Source organism: Phodopus roborovskii, unplaced genomic scaffold (genome assembly GCF_943737965.1).
Source record: "Phodopus roborovskii unplaced genomic scaffold, PHOROB, whole genome shotgun sequence".
Lineage (NCBI taxonomy): Eukaryota > Metazoa > Chordata > Mammalia > Rodentia > Cricetidae > Phodopus > Phodopus roborovskii.
In genome coordinates, this window is record NW_026126447.1 from 33485219 (window position 1) to 33504041 (window position 18823).

The 18823-nt window shown below is 43.0% G+C and overlaps 2 protein-coding genes across 2 annotated transcripts in view; both read left to right on the plus strand.

Annotated features, from left to right (window-relative positions):
* Positions 1–18823, plus strand: part of Lepr (leptin receptor) — a 117904-nt gene that overhangs the window by 79144 nt on the left and 19937 nt on the right. The window lies entirely within an intron of this gene.
* On the plus strand, positions 10785–12666 carry LOC127224982 (BUD13 homolog). The gene is given in 1 exon segment (XM_051188245.1): positions 10785–12666. A coding segment is annotated over 1 exon segment (1791 nt). The 3' UTR covers positions 12576–12666.

The following is an 18823-nucleotide window of genomic DNA, read 5'->3' on the forward strand; positions in this document are numbered from 1 at the left end:
CATCAACTACTAAATAAAAGCTCTAGGATGCCATCAATCTCATTATTGGGAAAGGACTTTTAAGGTAGCCTTTCCACTATTGCTTAGATTGTTAGTTGGGGTCATCCTTGTATATCTCTGAACATTTTGATATGGGAAAATTTTTGTTTCCACTGGGCTTCAGTAGCAAATTATTACATTTGAAATTGACCTGTCTATCACTTTTAATATTTGCCTATTGAGAAGAGCCCATTAATGGTGGGTACAGTATAGGACAGATGGAAAATTTAAACTGGAGATTGCCCACTGAGCATGTGCACTGTGATGGCATGGGCTCTGGCTTTCTCGGCCCAGAACAGTGTGTAAGAGAAAGTGATGGATATTTGAATCAGTTAGGAGCGAATCTGGTGTGAGAGCCACAGTGAATTCACCAATCATTGGTCAAGGAGATGCTGAGGTTTTAGGATAGAGGAATGTAGGAACAGCATGTGAATAGGAGCTCATTTTTCCATGCTGAGATGAATTTGCTTCTTAAAACAGAGAAATTGCATCAGAGAGGCTGACTGATACCTGCAGCCTCATTCAGAACAGGGGCTGAAATGCAGGCTTTGGGCTATGGGTACCCACAGGGTAAGACCAAGTTTATTGTGAGTGACTTGGGTTTTGACTTCCACTTCTGAAAGCTTTTTAGTGGCTTCTTTGGTTGGTTGGTTGGTTGAGTTTTCAAGACAGGGTTTCTCTGTGTAGCTTTGGAACCTGTCTTGGAACTTGCTTTGTAGACCAGGCTGGCCTTGAACTCACAGCAATCCACCTGCCTCTGCCTCCCAAGTGCTGGGATTAAAGGCTTGCCACCACCACCCAGCCCACTTGTGAAAGTTGATCTCACTATTGCTCAAGTTAGTCACTAGGTCCTTGTGATAAAGTTCCCAAACCAGACTGAGAGCCTGGACTTGGAGTTGGGATTTCTACCCTTAGTCTTGACTGTTCTGCAATTCTTCTCATCCTTTTCCAGTACAATTAGCCCTTTTCTTGCAAATGTCAAACCTATGTTTACACTCCTCCAGTAGTGTTGACATTAGCTACCAAGAGCTGCAGGAACTGAGAGGTGTGCTCACAGAGAGCATTGGCAGCATCCTGCTGAATGGAATACTACTGCATCTACACCTCTATGTCACTTCCTGGGGATGCGACACACATCTGAGATCTGGTGATCTTCAGAAGAGCTTGCTTTATCTTTGTTCATCTCCCAAGACTCATCTTGAGAGTTGTTTTAACCAACATTCTGAAGTAATTCCTGAGAAAACCCACTCTCAAACTTTAAAACATGAAACTGAAATGGCTCACTGTAGTGTGATTAAGCTGAGGCTGCCTGTGAGAAGGGCCTCAGTGTGGTTTCAAAGCATGTGAGGAGCCCTTTGTGCACAGGAGGTAACCCAGTCAGGAAGCTTACTCCCTTGAGCCTCTAGTTTGAAACAGTAAAGTGCTTCTATGCTCATCACTAAGGGTGAGTAAGCCACTTAAAACACAACTGTTTATAACTGAGACACCCACCGTAACATGCATTTGTATGAGCTGAAGAAATGGATTCCATGGATGGGGTTTCTAGTGAATGAATTATTTTTATATGAAATTTATCCATATTTATTTTGGAAAGCTACTTCTGAAAATGTCTATTTTTCAAAACACACTGAACATGAGTAACTCTAAATTTAATCTTATAAAGATCTATGTGGCTTTGTTGTAAATAAAACACTTATTTTAAAAAGTGACCTGAGGATGAAGTTGGAAGATGTTTAATTTTGTAGTGAGATTCCTATATTGTACACCTCCTACTCTTGGAATTTGTGTCTAACTACAGGGCAAGGAAGTATTTCTGTTTCATGACAATTTGTATGATAATAAATGTTATAAAAACCTAAACATCGAAATATGGATCTCCAATTATGTCATATATACTCACCACGCTTCTCTTGTAAGTTCCCAAAGGTCTAGATGTTACCATTGTAAAGTCATGTGGTCATACATTTTCATCTTTCTGTGTTAGGATTCGGAGAGATGAGAGCAAAAGGAGAATTATTGTGGATCTAAGTTATTTGGTTATTTTATCCATAACCTCATAGTTTATGTAAATAGTTAATGTAAAATATCTATCTGATGTCGGCCTTAGAATGTACCTCAGAATTCCTGTGTACATCTACCTTATGTCTGGCAGGAGTCTGGAAACTCCAAGATGTAAGAGCCTCCTCAGGGCTACAGAGTCCACTCACACAGATGCACACTGGGCTCTGGTAGTATTGCTACCACCTGTGATGAAAGACATCTGCCTTAATCTGCAAGAAAGATCAGCCATCTTATCCCGTTAGAACTCTTTGTTTGGATCTCCACTCTTCTGTTGTAATGACTCATGATCATGCTTTGTTACTTAGCCATCTAGAAATTTGAAATTTTCTATTTTAAATGGTGTTCTAACATTTCCTTTCTAATTTATAAAGGTAACTTAGGAAAACTTTCAAATAGAGAAATACGATAAAGAGTAATGGCTTCCTTTGACTCCCAAATCACAGTGGTTATCACCATACCATGGCAGTTGTGTCCTTTCAGGGAAGGGATCAAACCTAGTGCCTTGCTCATGCTAGGCAAGTGCTTTTCTCAGCCCCGCCATGTGTCTTTACAGTTTAGTATAAGTTGGATCACTATGTAATTGTACTAATATCCTACTGATTGCTTAATGATTGCAATGGATCCTTTTAAAAAGAAAGTACAAAGGCTTAGGGGCTGGAGGGATGATGGCTCTGGCTGAGAGCACTGGTTGCTCTTTCTCGCACAGGACTAGACTTCGGTTCCCAGTATACACTTGAAGTGTCTCACAACTGCTTTAACTGCAGCTCCCAGGACCTGACACCCTCCTCTGAACTCAACAGACCGCCGGGCTCACAGGCTCTTACCACTCCATATACTTAACTAAAAACAAATCTTAAACACCATAATGATTCTTAACAGCTCAAACTTAAGGATATCTAGATGATTGATAACCTCCTATGAACATCCCTGCAATGAGCATTCTCACAGATAATTACATCTTGACTCAAAAATTCATTCACAATACTTGCTTGTATATGTTAGAAACCGACACAAATTGATTTACGTATCTTTTTGATACTTATTTTAACTTGCAGTTGACCACGTTTTCATGTTTAAATCATTTGGTTTTTATCTTCACACTTCTTCAATCCCAGTTCCCTCTCCCTCCTATCCTCCCATGCCCCTCACCAATCCCCCATCCCATCCCCTATCCACTTCCCAGGGAGGGTGAGGCCTTACATGAGGGATCATTAAAATCTGTCAAGTTATTTGGGAGAGGGCCTAGGCCCTACCCCATGTCTCTAGGCTAAGCAAGTATCCCTCCATAGGAAATGGGCTCCTAAAGCCTGTTCGTGCACTAGGTACCACATCCTGGTTCCACTGCCAGAGGCCCCATAGACTGCCCAGTCTTCCTTGCTGACACCTACATTCATGGGGTCTGGTTTGGTCCTACGTTGGTTCCCAGCTGTCAGACTAGGGTCCATGGGTTCCCATTTGCTCAGGTCAGCTATTTCTGTGGGTTCCCTAGCGTGGTCTTGAGCCCTTTGTTTGTAACTCCTCCCTCTCTGAAACTGGCTTCCAGGAGTTTGGCTCAGTGCTTAGCTGTGGATCTCTGCTTCTGTGTTCATCGCTGCTGGATGAAGCCTCTAGGATGGCATTTAAAGTAGTCATTCATTCTCATTATTGGAGAAGGGCATTTAAGGTATCCTCTCCACTATTGCTTAGATTTCCGTTGAGGTCATCCTTGTGGGTCTCTGTATAATTCCCTAGGCCAGATTTTTCTTTAAATCTATAATGGCTCCTTCTATTGATGTGTCTTTTTTTTTTTTTTTTTGCTCTCCTCTATTCACCTCCTCACTCAGTCTTCCTGATCCCTCATGTTCTCCTCCCCCTCTTCTTCTCCCCTCCTTTTCTTCTACTTTCCTTCCCCCTCCCCATGTTCCCAATTTGTTCAGGGGCTATTGTCCCATTCCCCTTCACTGGAGGACCGGGTATGTCTTTCTTAGGGTCCCCCTTGTTTCCTGTCGTCTCTGAAGGTGTAGACTGTAATCTGATAAACCTTTGCTCTATGTCTAAAATCCATATATGAGTGAGTACATACCATGCTTGTCCTTTTGTGACTGGGTTACCTCACTCAGGATGATTTCTTCTAGTTCCATCCATTTGCCTGCAAATTTCAAGATTCCATTGTTTTTTCTACTGAGTAGTACACCATTATGTAAATGTACCACATTTTCTTTATCCATTCTTCAGTTGAGGGACATCTAGGTTGCTTCCAGGATCTGGCTTTTACAAATAATGCTGCTATGAACATATTTGAACAGAAATCCTTTTTGTGATATTTTATGCCTAAGAGTGGAATTGCTGGATCTTGAGGTAGACTGGCTCCCATTTTCTGGAGAATCCACCATACTGGTTTCCAAAATGGCTGTATAAGTTTGCACTCCCACCAGCAATTGAGGAGAGTTCCCCTTTCTCTATATCCTCTCCAGCATAAACTGTTGTTGGTGTTTTTCATTTTAGCCATTCTGATGGGTGTAAGATGGTGGTATCTCAGAGTTGTTTTGATTTGCATTTCCCTGATGGGTAAGGATGTTGAGCACTCTCTTAAGTGTCTTTCAGTCATTTTAGATTCCTCTATTGAGAATTCTCTGTTTAGCTTTGTATCTCACTTTTTAATTGAATTATTTGGTGTTTTGGTGATGAGGTGCTTGAGTTCTTTGTGTCTTTTGGAAATCAGCCCTCTGTCAGATGTGCAGTTGGTGAAGACCTTCTCCCATCCTGTGAGCTGCTGTTTTGTCTTGTTGATTGTGTTCTTTGCCTTACAGAAGCTTTCCATTTACTAATTGACAATCTCAGTGTCTGTGCTACTGGGTTATGATCAGGAACTGGACTCCTGTGCCAGTTTGTTTAAGGGTACCTCCCACTTTCGCTTCTGAGAGGTTCAGTGTAGCTGGATTTATGATGAGGTCTTTGATCCATTTGGACTTCAGTTTTGTGCACAGTGATAGATATGGATCTATCTGAAATCTTCTACATGTCTGCATACAGTTATGTTAGCACCAAATTGTTGAAGATGCTTTCTTTTTTCCATTGTATAAATTTAGCCTCTTTGTCAAAAACAGGTATTTATAGGTATGTGAGTTAATATAAGGGTCTTCAATTCTGTTCTATTGATCTCCTGGCTGTTTTTGTGCCAATTACAAGCTGTTTTCAGGACTATAGCTGTATAATAAAGCTTGAAGTCAGAGACTGTGATGCCTTCAGAAGTTCCTTTATTGTACAGGGTTGTTTTGGCTATTCTGGGTTTTTTGTTTTTCGGTATTGAGTATTGTCCTTTCAAGGTCTCTGAAGAATTGTGCTTGGATTTTGATGGGGATTTCTTGAATCTGTAGATTGCTTTTGGTAAGATTGCCATTTTTAGTAGTTAATCCTACTATTCAAGAGCATGGGAGATCTTTCCATTTTCTGATATGTTCTTTAATTTCTTTCTTTAATGACTCAAAGTTCTTGTCAAACAGGTCTTTTACTTGTTTGGTTAGAATTACCTCAAGTTATTTTATGCTGTTTGTGGCTATTGTAAAGTGTGGTGTTTCTCTGATTTCTTTCTCAGCTCCTTTATTGTTTATATATAGTAGGGGATAGTGGGTTCTTTTTGTTTGTTTGTTTGTTTTGTTTTGTTTTAGTTAATCTTGTATCCTGCCACTTTGCTGAAGGTGTTTAATCAGCTGTAGAAGTTCCCTGGCAGAGTTTTTTTGGGTCTCTTATGTAAACTATCATATCATCTGCAAATAGTGAAAATTTGACTTCTTCCTTTCCAATTTGTATACTCTTGATCTCCTTTTATTGTCTTATTGCTCTAGCAAGAACTTCAAGCACAATATTGAAGAGATAAGGAGAGAATGGACAGCTTTGTCTTGTTATTGATTGTAGAGGAATTTGAGTTTTTTTTTTTTAGTTTGATGTTGGCTTTTGGTTTACTGTATAGTGCTTTTATCTTTTTTAAACATGTTCTTGTTATCTCTTATCTCTCTAAGTCCTTTATCATGAAGGGTGTTGGATTTTATCAAAGGCTTTTCCAGCATCTAGTGAGATGATCATGTGTTTTGTTTTGTTTTGTTTTCAGTTTGTTTATATGGTTGATTACATTGATGGATTTTTGTATGTTAAATCACCCCTGCATCTCTGGGATGAAGCCCACTTGGTCATGGTGGATGATTTCTCTTATGTATTCTTGAAGCTGTTTTTGGTTGGAAGACTTTTGATGATTGCTTCTATTTTATTAGGGGTTATAGGTCTGTTTAAATTGCTTATCTGTTCTTGTGGTGGCACATGTCAGTAGGATTTGCTGAAGGAGGCAGTGGCAGGTGGATCAAGAGTTCGAGGCCAGTGTGGGTTGTTGCCTTTGTTTGTTTGTTTGTTTTTCAAGACAGGGTTCTCTGTGGCTATGGAGCCTGTCCTGGAACTAGCTCTTGTAGACCAGGCTGGTCAGGACTCACAGAGATCTGCCTGACTCTGCCTCCCAAGTGCTGGGATTAAAAGCATTGGACACTATCACCCACCTGGGTTGTTGGCCTCTAATTGGTTTAATATTGGTGGTTTAGGTGAATCTTAATATTCTTCCATTTCTGTTAGTGTGTCATGCTTCATTGTGGTGATATATACTTTAAGATGTATTAAAGCTTTCCTGAAGATTCAGAAAACAAACCCTCAAGCTACAGAGTTCAGACAGGAGTGATACACACCTTTAATCCCAGGACAAAGGATTAAGAGGTAGATTTCTGATAGTTCAAGAACACACTGACTACTACTAAAAGAAACAGCACTCACAAAGATCATCTCAGCACTTGGGATCACAGGCCATTAATCCCAGCACCAGGGAGGTGGAGACAGGAGGATATGGAAGGGTAGAGAAAGACATTTGGAGAGGAGGAAGAGATAGGAACTGAGAGCTTTTCACATCTGAGGGTTTGTGGAGACATGATTGCCTTGTCAACTGGGTAGAGGTAATATGTACTGGATTAGCTGCTTTGCTCTCTGATCTTAGGTTTGAGGCTTGAAACCTCAAATCTGTCTCCGGGTCTTTTATTTTTTGATATACAAATTGTCACCCAATGTAAAGTTATGAATTCATTAAAAAAAAAAAAAAAAAAAAAAAAAAAAAAAACCTATTGCCTGTGGTTTTGAATCGACTGGACCAGGCCCAAAGCTGAGCTGCAGGTGGGACTCGCACCTGAGTCCCTGCCCGCCCAGCTAGGTTTGCTTTTGTTTTTCCCAAGTATTTAAAAGCTTTTCTAAACAATCTTCAGCTGTCTCCAAAACTCAGGAGGTTCTTGGTTTTTCCCAGAGCCCTGTCCTCTGGCTGACACTTCCACCTGAAGCCCATAAGACAGATCTCCAATTCAGATGTGCTGTGCCTCACAGTTCACTGACATTGTTAGCAGATTTGATAAGTTAACTGGAAATTCTTAAAGGAAGGGATTGGTTCAAAAAGAGAGTTGTATTAGGTTTTGGTATGATTATATAATGGATGGTGTAAAATGGAATAATTAAATGAAGAGATAAGCAATTTAACCAGGATTGACATGTCATTATCATTTTGATATTCTTTGTTGTCTTTTGATAATTTTTGTTTTTTTTTCTCTAAAAATGTTGGTTGATAGAAGCACTAAGATGCAGGCCTTAGAAAAACTTATTAAAATAGAGGGTAGAGATATTCAAATCCAGAGTGAGGAATAGAGAACCAATTTCGGTATTACATTGTAAGTTTAAAAATGAACACTCCAAGGTCTTAAGAGAACCACTTTTAATATAACCGGTAACCTTACAGGAAGTGCTAAATGAAAGAGGTCGTATAAGAACAATTTAGAAGCCTGTGCCAATGTTAGATTGCTGGAAATTCCAGGAATCTGTAGTCTCATATGGCACCCACTCACCAATTGTGAAGCAGATGATAAACACTTGGTCAGTTTGTAATAGGGTTATCACTACTGATTGCACAGATTTGATTAAAGCTATCCTAGAGCCTGTACCACAATTACAATTGTTTCTTGGCTCAAAGAAGATGTTAAAAATATTGAAGAAGGGCTGGAGAGATGGCTCGGTAGTTAAGAGCACTGGCTGCTCTTCCAGAAGATCCTGGTTCAATTCCCAGCAAACACATGGTGGCTCACAACCATTTGTAACTCCAGTTCCAAGAGGATCTGATGCCCTCACACAGACATACATGCAGGCAGTACACCAATGCACATAAGAAAATAAACATTATATTAAAAAAGAAAACACTTTCCCTTGACAATTCAAAATCAGAAAGTTACAGTCCATTAAAATGCATATAAGTGGTAAGGGGAATCTTTAACACTAACTTTAAAAATTAATAATGAGCAAAAGGCTATAGCAAGAGTTATGGATAGCTCCCAAATCAAATTCTTGAGGAAGGAGATTGTGCTACTTTAGAAAGGCAATGTCTCTAAGATGATCCCTCTTGGGTTTATGCCATGCACCAGCTTTGACTGCCTGGGGCAGAGTTGGAGAAGCACGGAGGAAAACTGAATCCCCTATAAAAGTTACTCAGGGACCAAAGTAATCATTCACAGAGTACAAAGACTGTCATCAGCAGGAAATAGAATGGTATCAGATACAGAAGCTAGAAGAATAATGATTGAAAATATGGCTTTTGAAAATGCTAATTCCCAATGCAAAAGGATAATTAGACCTTTAAAAGCAAGATCAACACCTTTGTAGGATTAGATCTGAGATACAATTAATATTGAAGCTCACAATCTTGATGATGATACATGGATAGAAGAGGTGGTTTCCAGAGGTATAAAGAAATAACCTTAAATTTGTGTCAGTAAACCAAAATCCATTCCAATGTAAAATACTTTGACTTTAATTGTAGGGCCCTACATGGACCCCCGAGGCACCTTAAGCAAACCTGAAATGGGGAGGAACTAAGCTCGAGAACTTGCACGCTTGACCCTTGATTATTTTCCACTGTGCTGTAAGTCAGTATATGAGCCCACTCCTTGCCCTCAACAAACAGCATTCACATTCCAGCATTCCTGCTGCATGAATGACCCGATGTCTTTTATTTAAATCTCTAGGCCTTAACCCCATTAGATCAGATTAGAGTGTGGGTGCTACAATTACTACTTCCTTTTATGGATTAAAATAGATTCAATAATCTACCCTGTTCCTATCATTCCTATACCATATGCCCCCTTTTTCCCTTTAAAAAGAGATCTTTTAATTCTTTCATTTAGCTTTTTTCCTGACTATGACCAACACTTGCAATAGACCCCTTTAAATAATGACAAACATCCATAACCCATCTTTTGGGAATGTGGATATGGTTTTCTCTAGACAGTTTCCTGTTGTCTTGGGTGCTGGCACAATTTGGGGAACCTTGAGATAATCAGGATAACGGTTTAGTCTGGATCATCTCAGCCAGGAGCCTTGAAGCTGTTCTGGATGCTGGATCAACCACACTAGTTAACTATAGAAACTAGGCAGTGGTGGTACACACCTTTAATCCCAGGACTCGGGAGACAGGCACATGGATCTCTCTGAGTTCAAAGCCACCCTGACCTACACAAGACAGAGCTCACACCTTTAATCCTAGCACTTGGGATTACATGCCTTTAATCCTATCACTAGGGATGTGGGAACATGAGTGATACAACTGGGTGTAGAAAGGAATAAAAGGAGGCAGGAATTCAGAACTCCTTGCCTCTGAAGATTTGTGGAGACAGGATTGCCATTTCAGCTGGGTAGTGGTAAGATCTACTGACTTGGGTGCTTTAATCTCTGATCTTCAGCTTAAAGCTTGAACCCCAGTTATCTGGGTCTTTTATTTTAGGAGTTACACACACACACACAAAAAAAGAGGGTGGTGATGTCTGTGGACTGGCTTTGCAGGACTGGCTCAGAAGTTTGGTACTTCCTTGGAGGACTCAACCTTTTCCCTTCCCCTCTGCTTAGGCAGAACCTTTGTGGTTCTGATATTGTCATCTCTCACTCTTGCTCACTGTCTAGAGGGGAATAAGACCTTGTGTGATAGCGACTTTATTAATGACATCATATTCTTTGGAACACTAAACCTTCAGTTTCTGGGCCAAGGGTGAATTTTCCCAGAGGGTGCTTGCATCTGTGTCTATGATGAGCCTCTGCAGCTCAACAAATTCGGTGATCTTAAAAACACAATGCCTTCCTCATTTCCCTGAAGCACACGCTTATTTAGGAGATTCTGTGTGGCTAACTCGTGATCAGTACTATATTGGTCACATATACAATTAAAATTCCTGCCTCAGGCTTATTCTGCTAGTATTACTGTTTTGAGCCAATGCTCCTGGCACTGGTGGCTCAAGCCTTTAATCCCAGTATTAGGAGGTAGAGGATGCAGGCAGATCTGTGAGTTTCAGGCAAGCCAGGAAGATAGCCAGAGCTACACAAAAAATCCCATATCAAAAAACCAAAAGACATAAACAAAAACTGTGCCTAGCAGGGAGACAGGCCTGGTTCTCTGTCAAAAGATGGTTTCAGAAGACTAGCCAGCACTCTGACTAGAAGAAATGAAATCAAGACAGAGACCTGAGCCAGGCATTGTTCTATGTACTTTTAATCCTACAATCTCAAAGAGAAAGGCAAGAGGATCTCTTGAGTTTGAGTTACATAAAGAGTTACAGGCCATGCAAGAACTACAGAGTAGCCTCGCCGCTGCCATGGCGGCAGCTCCACCGCTCTCCAAAGCTGAGTATCTGAAGCTTTACTTATCTGGGGCAGATGCCGGCTCCGAAGGAGGTCCAGAGTCTGTTCGGAAGTAGCGCAAAAAACGGCCGAAGCCCGGAAGCTCGGGTGGCAAGGGAATGCGGATTGTTGATGATGATGTGGGCTGGGCAGCTATCTCTACCACTAAGCCAGAAAAAGAAGAGGAAGAAGATGGAGATTTGCCTGTGGTGGCTGAGTTTGTGGATGAACGTCCAGAAGAGGTAAAGCAGATGGAGGCCTTCTGCTCCAGTGCCAAATGGAAGCTTCTGGGAGACCACAGTGAAGATGGACATTTCCATCATGATGACCAAGATCCATCTCCTCCTAGGAGGGCCCGTCATGACACCCCGGATCCATCTCCTTCCAGGAGGACCCGTCATGATACACCAGATCCATCTCCTCCTAGGAGGGCCCGTCATGATACCCCAGATCCGTCTCCTCCCAGAAGGACCCGTCATGATACCCCGGATCCCTCTCCTCCAAGGCAAGCCCATCATGACTCAAACACATCTCCTCCCAGAAGGGTCCGCCATGACTCAGATGCTTCTCCCCTCAGGAAGTCTCATCATAATTTTTCAGGTGTATCTCCTAGGAGAGGTCACCATGGTTCCTCAGGTATCTCTTCCCCCAGCAGGGCCCATAATCACTCCCCAGACACAGCCCACCATAGGAGAACTGTTAATGCTTCAGACCCACAGCATCTCAGGAGGCCACATCATGACTCCCCTGATTTGGAGCTGCCCAGAACCAAAAGTAGTAAAGCTACAGAAAGATCCTGTAGCAAGACTGTACACCAGAGGGGCCAGGGATCCTCTCACCCATCAGTCTCCAAGAACAGCAAGTATGGCTGTGACTCAGACCTTTCTCCACGGAAACGGCAAGCAAAAGCTCATGTTGGAGCTAAGAAGCAGCTTGATCCTAAAGGTGTCTGCCAAAAAGCCTCTGATTCAGATCTTTCTCCTCCACGCCAAAAACAAAATTCAGGACACCAGGATTCTGATTCAGATCTATCACCACCACGGAATAGACAGAGACGTCAGAGCTCTGACTCTGACCTCTCTCCACCCCGGAGAAGACAGAGAACCAAATCTTCTGATTCTGATCTCTCTCCTCCTCGAAGGAGTCCCCGTCCTGGGAAGAAGACTGCACACATGTATTCCGGAGCGAAAACTGGGTTGGTTACTGATGTTCAGCAGGAGCAGCAAGAGCTCAAGAAACAGGACCAAGACATCACAGCCCTTGGAGCTCAGTTTGAATTCGCTGAAACTGTATTTCGAGACAAGTCAGGTTGGAAGAGGAATTTTAAGCTGGAGCGCCGGGAACAGAGGAGAAAAGCAGAGAAGGACTCAGAGCGAGATGAGCTATATGCGCAGTGGGGGAAAGGGCTTGCCCAGAGCCGGCAACAGCAGCAGAATGTTGAGGATGCAATGAAGGAGATGCAGAAGCCTCTGGCCCGCTATATCAATGATGAAGATCTGGATCTGATGTTAAGAGAGCAAGAAAGAGAAGGGGACCCGATGGCCAACTTCATTAAGAAGAACAAGGCTAAGGAGAACAAGCATAAGAAAGTGAGACCTCGCTACAGTGGGCCTTCACCTCCTCCCAATAGATTCAGTATCTGGCCTGGATACCGCTGGGATGGAGTGGACAGATCTAATGGCTTTGAACAGAAGCACTTTGCCAGACTTGGCAACAAGAAAGCTGTGGAGGAGCTAGCCTACAAGTGGAGTGTTGAGGACATGTAACTTCAAGGCTCTGTGGTGGTGGTAGCACAGACAGCCTGACTTCAGCTCTAATGGTTGTCTTGCTAACAGACAGACCTCAACTCGCTGTCAGTTCTGACTTTTGGACGAGGCCCTAACTTTGGCTGTGTCCATGTTGTCTATGGCTGGCTTCGGCAGAACACAAGTGACTTCTTTATCCCAGGGTTTGTTCCAAGCCAATGCTTTTCTTTTTCTTTTTAAAAATAAACACATATTTATTTAAAAAAAAAAAAAAGAACTACAGAGTAATCCCTATTTTCTAAAAAGGACTGGGATATGATATAGGATGATGACTCACACTTATTATCAAGAGGTAAAAACAGTACTGCCACTTCTTTGGGTCTATTCTAGGCAAACAAAAACATCAAAAAAGAAAGACAAATAATTAGTCAACCATGATTACATACTCCTTTAATTTCAATGTTCTATATACAAAAACTAGCCAAACTATGTGTTCAAGGCTAGAGGTTTCTACATGGAGTTCCAAGTCATTCCATGTCACATAATGAGATGCTGTCACTGACCATTTTGCAGCTGGAAAGAAGACAAGGGTGTTAAGAGCAGACTGGTCTTACTGAGGACACAAGGCCCAGCACCCACACCACATGGCTTCCAACCAACTCTATGTAGCTAAAGAATCAGAGAGGTCCTAAGTCCAATAGCTCTCTGTCCCCATACTTTTCTTTTTAGGAACCAGGTTAAAAAAAATAGCTTGGCACAGTATATTTTCTCAGCTTGAGCCATTGCATGAAGTAACTATTGTAGTCCTTGAGAGTGAGGTACATGAGGGTATATTCAGCTAGCACCTTCAATGGCTGTTTCTTCCCCTCTGATGTGGAATCTTTCTCCAATGGTTCCTTCTTCTGTCGAGAGAAACCATTCTTTGTTCCTACACATCTTTCCCAGAAGCCATGCTCGGTCTGGTGCAGATTGAGCACATGTAGTCTGCACCGCCTGAGGGTCAAACAGGAAGGAGGTTCAGATGATGGTTGTAACCTTACAGATCCCACATCTCAACCTCCCTGCACCACATTTACTTTGAATTCTACCCTTCCCTTCAACTCCAACTCAGACTCACTCACCTGGGCCAAACAGTCTCCTTAGTCAGCCAATCCATCCCATCCAGCACAGCCTGGAAATTATCCACTTTGACATATTTTATCAGGGACCCAAGAGGAAGGCAGGGGAAGGGCCAAGTTTTTACCATGGCCTTTACAACCGTTGTTTTTCGATTAATGAAGGCCTGCTCAAACAGTGGTGGAAAGAGAAAGATGGGCAAGTCATCCAGAACAAACATGGTCAAATCTTCATCTGCCAGCAGCCCTTGAATGGCCAGCTGCTCCAGAGTGGGCACAGCCTGGTAGCTCATCCTGAGGGGTTCAGGTAAGGAGATTCTGTGGAAGCATCCAGAAAGAGAACTCTTCAGACCAAAGCTTAAGAAAGGCCTTTGCTCCTCCAATCATAAAAATCACCTCAGGGTCAGAATCATTGCCCAGATGGTGGGAACCTGGTTTTCCCATTTGACTTTCTGTCTGCTGCTCTCACAGCCACAGCTCCACCCAGCAGCATGGTGGAGTGTGGACCAGCTACGTGAAGAGTGGCTTCCATTCTACCCAATCCCAACCCCTGCTGCCCTGAATCCTACTCTACCTGGGAGTGGGTAACCTGGAGAGAGTGGATCTTCATCCTGTTATAGTGAACCCCTGCTGGATAAGACCTTCAACAAGAAATGTTTCCTGTGAAATCTTCCCTCCCTTGTTCTCTCTTCAACTCAAGAGGCCTGGCTGGAAACAATCTGTGAAATGGGTACAGTTACATTTCTTTTAAGAACCTGAGTCTCGAAAGGGAGGTGTGAGGGAGTGGTGCCCTCACCTTTAATCCCAGAACTTGGGTGACAGAGGCAAGGGTATCTCAATGAGATTCGGGACAGCCTGGTCTCCAAAAAGAGTTCCAGGACACCCGGCACTGTTACACGGAGAAACACTGTCTCAAAACCAAACCAAAAGAAAAGAAAGAAAACCTTGAATCATAGCCCAATGTTTGGGGGGAGGAGGCAGGAGAATGTGACATTAACTTGGGACAAGGACAGTGTCCAACCCAAGCACAGACCTGAAATGAAACCAAAGCTTTTAAACAGTAATGGTGAAAGATAAGCAAGCACCACTGTTAGAAACAGCTGGAGAGTCTGGGGTCTGTCCCCAAGAAGACCTGCATGTTGCATGCAATGTAGGAGAACACACGTCTGAGCAAATAGACTCTAGTGTTAGCCTTAACTGCACTACATTTCCCTTTGGAGGGGGCAGTTCAAGACAGGGTCTTTCTGCGTAGCCTTGGCTGTCCTAGAAGTCTCTGTAGAAAATGCAGGTCTGCAACTCAGACCAATCTGCTCTGCTTCCCAATGCTGGGAATAAAGGTATGTACAACTACTGCATGGCTACTTTTTAGTTTCTTAGTTATATGTTTTATTGTTGTCCCTATGAGACATGTCTGGCCTCTGATACTTGCTATGTAAACTAGGCTGGTCTTCTACTGACCATTTCTGTCTACCTGACAGATCTGGGATTCACCACAAATACCTCCACCCCAGGCTTCTATCTCACTTAGAAACTAACTCTCCCTATGTACTCCAGGCTAGCCTGGAACTGAAGACTGCACACCTCAGCTCAGCCCACCAAGTTTGAGCTGCCACCCACTTTTTGCCTTTTAATTAATTTGACATCTTATATGGACTTGTGAAGTTCCGCTTATTGAGGGTCCTACCTGACATAACTTTTAAGCTACCAGCTTCAGCTACCAAAAGGTGAGATTAGTAATTTGTTTTCCCACTCTGTTCCCAGTATTGTTCTAGGGGTCCATGTAAAAAGAAATGTCTACTTATACCAGGAGTTGAGGATAGAATGCATTCACTTAGAGCCCTGGCTGTTCTTCTAGAGAACCTGGGTTCAGTTCCCAGTACCTACAAGGTAGCTCACACCATATAGTGCAAGCCAAGATCCCTCCATCTTGATTCTTGCTCAGGCCATTTCAGGATTAACGAGAATTTCACCTTCTTGATGGAGAATCCCATCAAAAATGACCCAGACTATACTAGGAACCCAAGCTCAGGATAGCCTATGTTATTTATCTTAGCCTGTTTGTGCTGCAACCCCCTCCATTCACTGCTTATCTTGGCTTCTGTTCCTCTCCATCCTTTGTGATCCACCCTCCCTGCAGCCAGTAGGTAAAAGGCCAGATGCAAAAGCATGGTACTCAGGCCACACCTAAGTCTCTGGAATACTAGAGTGTGTGTGCTCCCAGCTGGCTCCTATAAAGCTTTCAATTGGCTGTAAACTTTGTGTGAGAGATAATTTTGGGTGGGCTACTTGTAACAATGAGTAACTCCAATTCCAGGGGACCTGACTACATCTTCTGTTTCCACACAAAACACACGTGGTGAACACATGTTCAGACAAACTGATAAAACCAACAAAGGAAATCTCAAACTGGGTCTTGGTGTTGCAAGCCTTTAACCCCAGGTAGACACAGGCGTGTCTCTGACTTCAAAGCCAGTCTGATATACAGATTGAGTCCTGGATGCCCAGGGAAACTCAGAGAATCCCTGTGTCTATAAAACAAAGCCACAACAACAAATGACCAGGGACTGTAATCCCAGGCTGGGGGTGGGTGGGTGTCTGCAGCCTGAAAGCAGAGTCTTTGAGATCAACCTGAGCCATTAGAGAACCTATATAAAAGGAGTAAAAGGAGAAACCAAAGATCACCCAGACCTGGCAGTGAAGGCCTAAGAGGATTTCTGTCAGTTCAAGACCAGCCTCATCCACTTGTCCAAGACAACCAGAGCTACACTATGAGATCCTTTCAAAACTAAAGTATTTTAGGGTGTTGCTCCCTTTGAGCTCCTCCCATTGTGCTGTTTTCATGATTGCCCTTTAGTAAATCCATGTTCACTCTGCATTAAAAGGAATCTTTAATACCAGCACTCTGGTCTGGAGGCAGAGGCAGGGGAATCAGTGAGTTGAACCCAGCCTGGTCTACAGGAGATAGTTTCAGGACAGGGTCCAAAGCTCCACAGAGAAACCCTGTCTCCAACCCCACCCACAAAAAAGAGAAACCAGTCTTTTAAAGGCATCTGGAGATGCAGCTGGGTGGTGTGTGCTTACACAGCTCACAGGAGGTCTGGCTCTTCTGTCCTCAGCACCTGATAAACTGGCCTCTTAGGCTCATACCACAATTGCCAGCACTCAGAAGGTGGAGGCAGGAGGATGGATTCGAGTCAGAGACATCTCAGTTAAATACAGATTCTAGGTTAGTGTGGCCTCCAGGAAACCCTGTTTCAAAACAGCAAAACCAACAACCAACAAAAGCCAAGCCATGGGTGCTGGGGAGAGATCCCTGGCAGAGGACCTGGGTGTGGTTCCCAGCAGCCACGTGGTAGTGCAAACCAAACACATTTCCAGTCCCAGGGGATCCCATGTTTCTTATGACATCCTAAGGCATCAGGTACATATGTGATACAAATACAAATGTAGGCAAAACACCCACTCACATGAAATAATCTTAAAAATTATCTTTAAAAGCCAGAAATGTGAAACTCAACTGAAAAGTAAGAGACTAGACTTTGGTCAACCTAGGCATAAACACCAGGGTTAGAAAGCCGAGTTAGTGGAGACACATTCTTGTAACTCCAGCATTCCAGAAAGTCAAGCAGGAGGACTACCATTCCAGCCAGCCTGAGCCAGACCACCACTGCTGTTCCTCTAGACAGGATCTCTCTGTGTAGACATGGCGGTTTGGGAACTCACTATGTGGGTCAGGTCAGCCTCAAGCTCAGAGATCCACCTGACTCTGTATTCTTAGTGCTGGCATTAAAGGTATGCACTGCCACACCTGGCATCCAAGTTTTGACTTAAGCAATATTTAAAATTTATGTTCTGTCATGTGTGTGCACATTCATGCCATCTGTCCTCAATTGTTTTGTGTGGAAATGAGGGAACAATTTGCTACTTTCATTCCATCTTGTAGTTCTAAAGGAGCAAAACCCTCGCTCAAGAAAAATTAATAAATAAATAAAAAACATAAATTCACAGACAAACAACATTTGAGGTGAAGACAACCTACACTTAGAGCCAAAAATCAGTCTTCAATCTGCTCATCAGGGGAGGGAGGAATGAGTAGTCTGTGTTACCACTGTTTAATGTCCCCAGTGGGAAGCGGCTGGGCTGGGCTAGCTGGATTGGGTCTCCTCTTGTTGGTGAGGGACTTACCAGATGCAGACACTGGTGACTGGTCTCCTAGTTCCAGCAAGCTCAGCAGGTGACTCTTAGATTCCAAGTGTCTCCTCTGGCTCCTCTGAGGCTTTTATCACCCATACCTCATTTGGTCAGTTTACAGTTTTATTCTCCAACCACAGGCTGCCAAGTCATCAAATTGCTCGAGACTCAACCTATTTAATACTAATCGGGATTAGGTGTGTAAGATTGGCTTGATTGATCAGCCTCAGGACCATCTGAACAGAGGCTAGACAGGGAGAGAGGCGAAAACCCATTCATCAACTCCCTACAGAACACTGTCCTTCTTTCTTTTCTTCATGAAATATCTGTTTTGAGTGAGGAACTTTATATATCCCAGGTTGATCTAGAATTTTCTAAGTAGCTTAAGATAGGCAAGAACCTACAGCATGTTCTCTGTGTCTCCACAACGCTGCTGTTACAGGAGTGAGTCTCAAAGCCCACTTTATTTACAGGTATTTTTTGGCACACGACCCAAAACTGGAGAGCAATTTTGTCTGCAGAACTGTGGATTGGGACGTCCAAGGCTAAGCCTCTGAAGGTGGGAATTGTGGCACACAGGGCGGGAGAGAGCAAGCAACATAGGGAGGCATGCTGTCCATGACTCCATGGTGATGACCATCAGTAGCCTTTGACTTTTCGCTGTGTATTATCTCATGGCAGTCTAGAGCCCAGCCAGCATCCCTGGTCCTCTCATCTTTAACAGAATCATCCAAGACCCAGGGAAATGCTGCAGTCTTACAATCCCAGCTACTCAGGAAACAGAAACTGGAGAGTGATAAATTCAGTGCCTGTTGTACACAGTGACCTCATTACCAAGCCTATCACTTAGAAAGATCCTGCCCCAAAAGCCAGAAGATGCTGGACAGAATGCACACATTTGTGATCCTAGAAGTTTGGAGGCAGAAGCTCCCTGTGAGGTCAATATGAGCCCGCTCTATGTCA